This window comes from Agrilus planipennis, unplaced genomic scaffold, assembly GCF_000699045.2.
Source record: "Agrilus planipennis isolate EAB-ADULT unplaced genomic scaffold, Apla_2.0 scaffold52, whole genome shotgun sequence".
NCBI classification, from domain to species: domain Eukaryota; kingdom Metazoa; phylum Arthropoda; class Insecta; order Coleoptera; family Buprestidae; genus Agrilus; species Agrilus planipennis.
In genome coordinates, this window is record NW_020438883.1 from 1515890 (window position 1) to 1527312 (window position 11423).

The window sequence follows — 11423 nt, forward strand, 5'->3', positions numbered from 1 at the left end:
AGTAATCGAAGCTGTAAATGGTTATTTTGAGGAGCTTGACGAATCAGTCTATAGAGATGGCATTAATAGACTGGAACACCGCTATGAGAAATGTATCAGCCTTGGAGGAGATTATGTTGAGAAATAAAAAAAAAAAATTTTTAAAAACCTTGTTTTTCTTGGTCAGGCCGGAAACTTATCAATCCACCCTCGTATTAGAGGCAGAAACAAGAGTTAGGAGGGGTAGAGGTAGACCTAGATTAGATTACTGTTCACAAATAGTTAAGGATCTGGGTTGCTCTAGTTTTAGGGAAATGCGGAGTTTAGCTCAGGATAGGAAAGAATGGAGGTGTGTCCAACCGGACTGACGACCCTATGATGATGATGATATTTCATACTCATTAAAAATGACCCTTTGGTCGAAATGACTGTAGGATCTTCTAAACTCTTTGAAACTCCGCTACTCCTATTTAAAGTCAATTAAATAATTCCAAAAAATCGCGTTATTATTCTATAACCCACCACGTCTTTTCCATGTTTTGACTGACATGTTCCAGTTCTTCTGAAGACGTGGGTACCCAAAATAAATTGCTTTTGCTTTCCATCGTTCCCGTGTTACGCCCCTGACACCTACGAATCCTTTCCATTTACATTATTATATAACGTTCTCACGATCTTAACCCACTTTCGTCGTCTTGTCATCTTCCGATATTAATTGCTCTCAGTCTCGCATTTTCCCATCATCCATCGCCAACTCCGCATCATCATCGCGTCATTACAGTGAGCATTTTCAAGCCTTCCGCTCATTGCTTATTATTATCGTTATTTGTTGGCCGTACGTGAACTTACAGCTTTGACTACTCTCCTAATCGAGACAAAGTATGTCGACGACAATGAGAAACGATCCTTGGTAATGCTGCACCGGCAGGCGCAGACAACTTGCAAAAAAATTAAATTTTAAATGATAAATTGTATTCTTCGTCTTTACGAAATTGGGATACAGCTGAATTTTATCGGGTCAGCCTTAGTAACCTGCGGCATGCTAATGGATACGAGAGGGGGTGGGGTGAAAAGCGTAAGAAAAGGTGCGGACAAACCCCGTCTTTAAGAATTATAAAAATCAACTTTTGAGATTATTTCGTCTTCCCACCGTAACCTAGCATGCGTTGTATATTAGAAAGAAACTAACAATTTTTATTTAAAATTAAAGATTTTCATGAGGAGGTTTTCATACATCCCGCCTTATCCCTCCAGTACCTTGTATCTTGCTGCAGCATACCGATCATGTATCTTAAATGAAAAATGTTATGAAATAATTTCAAAAAAAATCTTGGTTCTTTTTATTTCCGAGTACTCAAACTCGAACTCAGAGGAATACACAGATCCAAAACTCTGCACTCTCAAAACCGTCCCACATTCGCAAATACTCCACGCTAATATCAATAGAAACAAAGAAATTAATAAGAAGTTTAAACTAGAAATTGTCTACCATAATTGTTTCGACCAAGGGTTTACAATTATAAATTCTTTGTTGCAGGCCTTTTGGTCTTCTTCCACCTTTTATTTTGTACATTTAAAATATGTAACGCACAACTCATTTGAATGATTTTTCTCCCTACCTTAACTCCTTTCTGAACCCGTAATTTCTGAACTTTCCGAAACATGCTACTCTAAAATTTGGTAAAAGCTATAAAATGCATTGGTAATTTGTTATATTCTTATAGGAGAAATAGAAAATATTATGATTTTATGTCACATAAACCAGCATTTCTGATTTGTAAGAGTAATTCTGACACAAAGCAATTCAGTCGAGAAAATTAATACAAATTAATATTAAAATCCTATGTAAGGCATAACTACACCCTAATAAATTTTAAATGAATATGGTCACTTTAACAAAACAGAAATTTTAGATAGTGATGAGTTAAAGATGAGGAGTATTAGGCGAATGATGAAAAGACAAGGAGATATTAGAAAGAGTAGAAAAGCAAAGGGCGTTAGGGGAGTCAATCCAAAAAATCCAATCTTCTGAAACGAGAAGAGCTAGTTAGAGGCATACTGGAAGCAGAAGTAATAATAAGCAATACAAAGCTATATTAGATTACTCTTCACATATTGTTAGGGAAATGCGAAAATTGGTTCAGGGTATTCAGGAACGAATGGAGGTGCGTTTCCAGGTACTCTTTGGACTAACGCCCTATGACGATGACGACGATGAAATTATGTATATTCAAATATGATTTGCACTCTGAAACATTCCAACTATCTAGCTATGTCAAACATCTACATTTCGTATCTTATTTGCTTTACTGACTTTTTTTATATATTAAAATATAACAGGAAAAAAAATCTAAACCAGTCGCAGCAGTACATTCTGCTTAAACGCCAGATTTCGAGAAAATCAAATTTACCCTAGATAACACGTGTTACACACCATCCGCCTAAATAAACATTGAAACGTTAATAACAATTTTACTCATATCCAGGCATTTAACATTATCACCACAACATGATTTAAACGTTATACTTCATATCTTATCTGCATTTTGTGCCGTGAGACATCATCACACATAATGTATGCATAAAACCAGTTGAACCCGTTTAAATTGCATTTGTAATTTAGAAAGACAATATAAAGTCTTGTAACAACATTAATATCATTAATAAATACGTGATCGCCGCATCTCTACTAGTACGAAGATTGCGAATTTGCAGGACCAGTACTCCCCACACGCCCCCATCAGGGGTGACGTCGGGGCGAGACTGCAACTACATGCTCTTTGTACCCGTAAGTTAGTAATTTGTATTTGTTGTGTGACAAATGAAGGTATTCTAAATGGTACTCAAATTCTAACTTTGTATTTTCTCATTTATTTGCAACTGTTTATTGAAGAGTTTTCTTCTTTTTTTGCAAGCACGAGCCGCCGCTGTACAAAAGGCTTAATACGTCCCGTCGATTGATCTACACATGGGTCAGTTTAGGAAGGTGAAGATACATATCGGGTTGTTCGGAAAGTCATTTCGTTTTTTCCCGACAGAGGATTTAATTGTATTCTTTTGCACCCAACTTCACATTTAAGCCGTACAATTTTTATATGCTTTGAGAGCTCATATAGCAAGGCTTGTGTGTGAAAAATTCCAATTAATTCTACGCAGTAGTTTTTGGTTGGTGCCCTTTTAAATATGGAGAGCGATAAGCAGCATTTTCGACATATCTTACTGTTTTACTACAGAAAGGGTAAAAATGCTGTTCAAGCCAGAAAGAAATTGACTGATGTGTATGGAGAAGGTGTGTTGACAGTACGCCAGTGCCAGAACTGGTTCGCTAAATTTCGATCCGGCAATTTTGATGTCGAAGATGCACCACGTTCGGGAAGGCCGGTTGAAGCTGATAAAGACGCGATAAAGGCATTAGTTGATGTGAACCGGCGAATAACAACACGTGAGATCGGATTGAGGTTAAATTTATCAAATTCAACAGTTTATGACCACTTGAAAGGCCTGGGATTATCCTCGAAGCTCGATGTATGGGTTCCCCATGTTCTCACAGAGAGAAATCTGTGTCGCCGCATTGACGTCTGCGATTCGCTTCTCAAACGTCACGAAAATGATCCGTTTTTGAAGCGCATCATCACTGGGGACGAAAAATGGGTTGTATACAACAACGTCAAACGCAAGAGGTCATGGAGCAAAAAAGATGAACCGGCTCAAACCATTTCCAAAGCCGATATTCACCAAAAAAAGGTGATGCTGTCTGTTTGGTGGGATTTTAAAGGAATCGTTTTTTTTTGAGCTTTTACCGGATAACACAACGATTAATTCGGAAGTCTACTGTCATCAGCTGGACAAACTGAATGATGCACTTCAACAGAAAAGGTCAGAACTAATCAACAGGAAAGGTGTAGTGTTTCACCAAGACAACGCGAGACCTCACACAAGTTTGGTCACTCGCCAAAAGCTTTTACAGCTTGAATGGGATACAATGCTACACCCACCATATTCTCCAGACCTGGCACCATCGGATTATTATTTGTTCCGGTCACTCCAAAATTTTTTAGACGGTAAAACCTTCACCTCAAATGAGGAGGTCAAAAACCTCCTCGATCAGTTTTTTGCCAGCAAAGACCAAAAATTTTATGAGCGTGGAATTATGCTACTACCAGAAAGATGGCAAAAGGTGTTGGACCAGAACGGTCAATATATAATTTAATAAAGTATTTGTTTATTATACGAAAACTGTCTTTCATTTCCACAAAAAAAAACGAAATGACTTTCCGAACAACCCTATATATGAAACATACAATATTCACGCACCGCCATTGATCCAAAGGTCTTCGAAATATTACATGCTTCGTTACATGCCCTATTAGACGATACATTTTGACCTCAAGTTGAATAAGTGTACGCCATATCTCTTGTTAGTCCAATCTCGCATCCTTCCATTACTCTTCTCCGTTCGCTTTTTCTCCGTGGTTATTTTTCACATTCAGCCTCTCGCATACTCTTCTATTTAAGCACCTCCATCAAGTCAACTTATCGTCAAGTCAAATCCTTATCACCACTGCGCTGTATCCAAACCTACTCTAGAACGGTAATCCGCCCCTTCGTCTAGTCACCCTTCACGGAGGAACTATGCCGAAACGTTAAAAGCCTTGGCGACAGAACGTCAAGTGTGTTGGAATGAAAGCAACTTATATACTACTTACTGCATACCCAATGTATATAGGAAACCATTCGGCCACTTGACTTCTTCAGTATCGGATGAGACATTAGTAAACATGCGTATAGTAATCAGACGAGTCACTGAATCACTCATATTCCTAGAACTGTATTAGTTAGTAGATATTATTTAATAAAAAGAAACACGAACGAAGGCCTTCCTTCCTGTCTCGAAGAAAATATTTAATACCTATATAGAAAAATGTTCTAGTGTATGGAGCTATGTGTGTTGTTCATTACTCAGTTAGGGACAAATAACATAAAATTGCACTTTTTTATAAAAATATAAAACGCCATAAAGACGATAGATTCTGTAAAATTCAACCAACTTTATTAAAGTAGTTTAAAAAATATTAGGGAATAAAGACGGAAACAATTTTCACGTATTCGATTTGGTACAAATAATTATTGCACACAATAGTCGGGTTTAAACGTCTATATTCGGGTATACAGTTGGTTGCATAAGTATACATTCTAATGACTAGTCATAACCATTAAAATTATAATTTTGGCCGGGCTTAACTAGTGTATACATGCAGTCGCATATCAATGAAGACTAATAGAATAACTGACATTTTTTTTGAATTCGCAATCTAATTCCTTAAAAAATTACCGTTACAGTTAGGAATACGCCGGATGATGATTTTTCCGGGTATCGGATGGCCGTGTACCCGGCATTAAATGTGCCGGATACCTGCCGTATCCTAAAAAAATGCCGGATCCGTCGGGTTGAAAATTCTAAAAACACTGAACTAAAACAAAATAATTAAGGAATGATATTCCTCTGCATTTTGGAGTTAATATTTTTCAAAATGTTTTTATCGAGACCGTGTGGTAAGTAATGCGTTCAACAAGGACAAAAATCGCATTTTTACACTTGACAGTTTTTTATGATTTTTTATGATTTGTGCTTTGGTTTCCATCAAAGATACGTATTAGTATCACACCATTATCAAACATTAAACAAAATACCACGTGCCGAACTATTTAATGTCCTAATTTAATTCTACTGTAATGTACCATATTACAACACTGATTAAACAAATAAATCTTCTCGCAATATTTATACCTAAATACCAAAAAAATCTAACGGTAATTACTTTAACATCACGTACCTAGGTAATATATCTTTAAAATTAGGCCACAAACTATACGAAAATCAAACAAAATTGTTACATCATTTGAAACTAAAAATACTCTTTCACAATTTATTGAAAGAAAGAAAGTAGTTGAAGAATATTAATGTTCTGAAACGTTTTGCATTATTAATTACACTATTTTAAACCTAAAAATGTACAAACGCAAATTCTCAACATAATCCTGTAAACTTCTCCTTATAAGGCTCCACAAACCCTTACAAATTTCTTTACGTATTTTCGAGTACGTTAAAAATAACCCATCGTAAGTCTTTAGGAATTTGCTGTGAGTCATAATGGCTCAAAAGAAATAGGGAATGAATACTTTTACAGTTGAAAAGCTTTCAATATCCTGCTACTTGTTCAAAATTCTATTGACTAGGCGAGATAGATTGGTAGGACACCTTCTTAGGCATGAAGGACTAGTTAGAGACGTATTGGAAGTAGAAACAGGAATTAAGAACAGTATAGGTAGGCCTAGATTAAATCACCGATGTGGATTGTTCTAGTTTTAGACCGAGCGGCATGGCCTAGAGGTTTAGTTCATTGCTTAGCATTCGGGAGGACACCGGTTCGACTCCGGATCTATCTGCCTTTGTCCAGGTTTTTCTGTGGTTTCCTTGAACCATTGAGGCAAATGCTGGGGCAGTAATATTCCACAGATAATTTTTCATTCTCTTCTGTCTTCATTTCGTCCGTCTCCTTTCTTTCTCACCCGAACCAACACCCACCCAATCCGACGATTCCTGAAAGGACGCTAAGGAGGACCTTCCGCCCAACCCACCGACATAGTCCGGAGGGACTGTCCGCCCACTTTAGTGGCTGATGGGAATGAAACACCCAAAAGTTTTTTTTCTAGTTTTAGGGAAATACAAGGATTAGCTCAGGGAAGGAAAGGGTGGAGGTGCATCTCCAGCTAGTCTTAGGACTGACAACCCTATAGGATAACCACAATGACATGTAGATGAGTACATGTACCAATTTTATTTATCTATTTATCTTGCAATGTATTGGTTAAGTGTTGCACTATGTACAGAACGTAGCATCTAGAATCACTTCCAAAAGAGAAAGAAGACAACACATTGAGAGTGAGTAATAAGTAAGTAGTCGATGTACACTACATAAGCAGTCTTCTAATAGACACCGGTAGTAAATGAGCTACAGAAGCGAGACACTTTATGTAGCTATAGTATATGCAGACGCATACACGAACATATGTACAGTCACAATACGGAAGATGAGTGAATAACGACTTCCTCTTTCTTCCTGTTAATCTTGAGCTCTGTACGTGTGGTTAAGAAACGTTAGTTAGTTAAGTGGAAAAGTAACTCTGACTGCTACGAAGTGAACCAATACAGGAAGACAATAATAGTACCTACAGCTACACATATAGTAATGTGTTTTTTATTTTTTCATTGTTATTAGTGGCGCGGCGTGCATAACGTGACGATGATGATGATGAGGATGTGTCCTTTGATAGTTTGCGTGCAACGACATTCTAGCATTTACGAGTACAATAGTTTGTTGTGTTCACCCAATTATGGTGAGTTAAGCAAACTTATTAATATACATAGATATACACACACATATAAATGTACTTTAAATAGGGAACAAGTGCAGCATTCCCGGGGCGTATGCTGAAGAATCCTTTTTTTTTTGTTCAGTTCTAAAATTAGTAAGACACTCATTTTTGTGGATTTTGGAGTCATATACATAATATAGAAATTAAAAATTTAACATACATATTGAATTTGTCCCAGCGTCTTGTAGTATATCCAATGATAATAGAAGATAACCCCAGCATTGAAAGGACAAGAAAATTGTAGATTGAGCCTTACCTGTAAAGAAAAAGAAATATTAACTAACTTTTTTTCAAAATAATTTCGGATCTGTAACACTAGCGGCCCGAAACATAAGAAAAAGAACATAATATAGAAGCAAGGAACAACATTAAGAGCTACCTCGTAAATACAAACAATGCCTATATAAAAAAAAATACTTTTAGAAAGATACCGAGGAAGTCAAACCCAACCGTTGCGTTGTAGGCCATAACCACTTCGTTCGTGTTGTCTTTTCCTACAGTAGCCTCATGATCGTAACCTAATCGAACCTTAACTGGAGGTTATAATAATTATTGTCATGATCGTCGAGTTTTTTCTCAAAAATACCTAGACGTTTTTCTGTATATTGTTCTTATTTGGGATAAGCCAAAAATCTTTTTAATTTGGCATTTTAGAACTACATCCTTCAAAGAAAAATAGTCAAAGCCATTTTAAAAGTTACGTTTTTCTCTGCTGCATATCTAGTAACTTTTTAAATAGGTACGTATTTTAAGTCGTTACTTTCTTTTCAATAAATTAAAGAATTTTTAAATCGTAGCGCCTATTTCTTTTAAATGATAAAACGAAATCTCCAGATTCGTCAATCTGCATCCCCTACAAGTATTTTACTGGAAGGATCAAGTGCTTTTGTCTTTTAAGTCTTCGATAAATATCTAAAATGCTGTTTATTATAAAATATACAATGTGAACTAATTAGNCCATCAGTATTTTCTTATGACGTTGTCACGTTCAACTATCGTCAGTAAACCGACTTTACAGACAACCGATTTTTTAACATATAGGTAGAAAAATAATTATTATCTATAATTTCCGAGTTAAGGAAATCTAGTGAGCTTTGTACATTCTGCCATGGCTACCTTAGATGTAATGAAGCCCGTGGTTACGTGGGCAGCCAACTAGGAGTTGGAGGTAGATTCAGACAACAAAAGAGGAAATTAGTTGGTGACCTTGAATGTGACTTGATCTTGGACATTATTTGAAAGTCAAGTCATTTTTGAGTTTTGACCTCAGCAAGGGGAAGAACAGAAATTTTGATAATCTAAAATACCCTCATCAATGTGACTTTATACACCATAGCTAACTCTCCTTAGTAGGGCCATTCTTAATATTTATGAATGGATTACAAAATAGTAGTACGTAAAATAGTTTCAGGTAATTAATATTATTTATATGTAAAAAGTACAAATACAGAACGAATAAGCATTCTTCTTCTGTCCAAAAATATCTTGGAGATACGTATATATCTAGTTAACGACAAAGATGCTTTTCTTAGAAGTGGAAAATAAAAGAAATTTCAAATTCGTTTAACATCTTGTTCTCGTACGATCCAAAATTAACTCCAGAATTAGGTTTGCTGCACCTAGTGTATGGTACTGATACATTTCAACATACAATTACATCGAGTCAAAAAATATTCCAACGTTTCTAACACACTACGAAAATTCTTATTCTAATGATGATGATAATGATAGCAATAACAATTGAAGACACCTTTCTCTGCACTATCTTTCTGAAAGGAATCGGTTGACAAATAATCGATTAGAATGCAAATAATACCTAATAATATAATGACGTCCAACTTTCTTTCCTGGAATGCACCCAGCATACTATTACAATGTAACTTCATAAATAGTTCGATCTCTTAAGTAATTAGTCGGTCAATTGGTTCAACGAACTTTACAAAGCATTCGAATATACTTAACAGAAATTTATAACGATTTAACGATTAGCATTTAATTGTATCGAGTATTAGCATAATATTCATCTGCCACTTAATAAGATATTTTTCGATTAAAAGCCAATGTACATAGGCATACTATATAATTACGGACAGAGGGGCACAAACGAGCTTCTACTATTAAAAAAAGAAAAAATTCATTATAAAATTAAGTTTCGGTGTCACATTATGTGATCCTATTGCGCAAGTGTAGATAATTCAATATGGCGGATGATAGCCGCCATATTGTAGGCAGCTCTACAAGAACAAAAGCAAAATTAATAGCAAAAGAAATGCATAAATATCTGCCAACTTTAGTCCAATCTATATAGATTTGTTTCTTATCTAAAATGACTGGTCTGTAGGTTAAAAATATTAATTTTTATTTTTTTTGATAACTTTGTAATGTATGTTGCATTTTATATGTTGACCACTGTAATATGAAGAATTTAGTCGTTGAATGCCGTATATGTATGGTCCACACGCAATCTCACAATAATGCTTTTGATTTTACAGGTTTTATTTTGGTCTTAATGCCTGTAAGTAAATATGTCTGTTTCAAAATCGTTACGGGTTCTGAGCCAGGAATAAAAAACTAAATTCCTACCGTTATTAGGACGTTGAATCATCACACATGCAATGATAAAGATATAAAAATTCTATACATATAACCGTAAACATACGTATAAATTGTGAACCGTAAATAACCAGAATGAACAAAATAAACTGCTTTGTTTGTTCAAATTATAATCTAAAAATACATTACAAAAAAGATCAAGAATTGCACAATTAGTGGTTTCTACCACGAATTGGATATCAATAAGTCATAAATTGTGGTTAAGAAACGTTAGTTAGTTAAGTGGAAAAGTAACTCTGACTGCTACGAAGTGAACCAATACAGGAAGACAATAATAGTACCTACAGCTACACATATAGTAATGTGTTTTTTATTTTTTCATTGTTATTAGTGGCGCGGCGTGCATAACGTGACGATGATGATGATGAGGATGTGTCCTTTGATAGTTTGCGTGCAACGACATTCTAGCATTTACGAGTACAATAGTTTGTTGTGTTCACCCAATTATGGTGAGTTAAGCAAACTTATTAATATACATAGATATACACACACATATAAATGTACTTTAAATAGGGAACAAGTGCAGCATTCCCGGGGCGTATGCTGAAGAATCCTTTTTTTTTTGTTCAGTTCTAAAATTAGTAAGACACTCATTTTTGTGGATTTTGGAGTCATATACATAATATAGAAATTAAAAATTTAACATACATATTGAATTTGTCCCAGCGTCTTGTAGTATATCCAATGATAATAGAAGATAACCCCAGCATTGAAAGGACAAGAAAATTGTAGATTGAGCCTTACCTGTAAAGAAAAAGAAATATTAACTAACTTTTTTTCAAAATAATTTCGGATCTGTAACACTAGCGGCCCGAAACATAAGAAAAAGAACATAATATAGAAGCAAGGAACAACATTAAGAGCTACCTCGTAAATACAAACAATGCCTATATAAAAAAAAATACTTTTAGAAAGATACCGAGGAAGTCAAACCCAACCGTTGCGTTGTAGGCCATAACCACTTCGTTCGTGTTGTCTTTTCCTACAGTAGCCTCATGATCGTAACCTAATCGAACCTTAACTGGAGGTTATAATAATTATTGTCATGATCGTCGAGTTTTTTCTCAAAAATACCTAGACGTTTTTCTGTATATTGTTCTTATTTGGGATAAGCCAAAAATCTTTTTAATTTGGCATTTTAGAACTACATCCTTCAAAGAAAAATAGTCAAAGCCATTTTAAAAGTTACGTTTTTCTCTGCTGCATATCTAGTAACTTTTTAAATAGGTACGTATTTTAAGTCGTTACTTTCTTTTCAATAAATTAAAGAATTTTTAAATCGTAGCGCCTATTTCTTTTAAATGATAAAACGAAATCTCCAGATTCGTCAATCTGCATCCCCTACAAGTATTTTACTGGAAGGATCAAGTGCTTTTGTCTTTTAAGTCTTCGAT

The 11423-nt window shown here is 35.2% G+C and overlaps 1 protein-coding gene across 5 annotated transcripts in view; it reads left to right on the top strand.

Moving 5' to 3' along the window:
• The window catches only part of LOC108734648 (multiple PDZ domain protein-like), a 183664-nt gene that overhangs the window by 128906 nt on the left and 43335 nt on the right, over window positions 1-11423 (top strand). The window contains exon 1 of one of the 5 annotated variants that reach the window (XM_025981582.1): window positions 6980-7377. The exons of 3 other annotated variants lie outside the window; for them this stretch is intronic. In XM_025981582.1, coding sequence (XP_025837367.1) covers window positions 7284-7377 — 94 coding nt within the window. In that variant the 5' untranslated portion in view covers window positions 6980-7283. Of the gene's footprint in view, window positions 1-6979; window positions 7378-10242; window positions 10479-11423 lie in introns of those variants that run through there. One more of the 5 variants, XM_025981581.1, reaches the window with a different exon arrangement.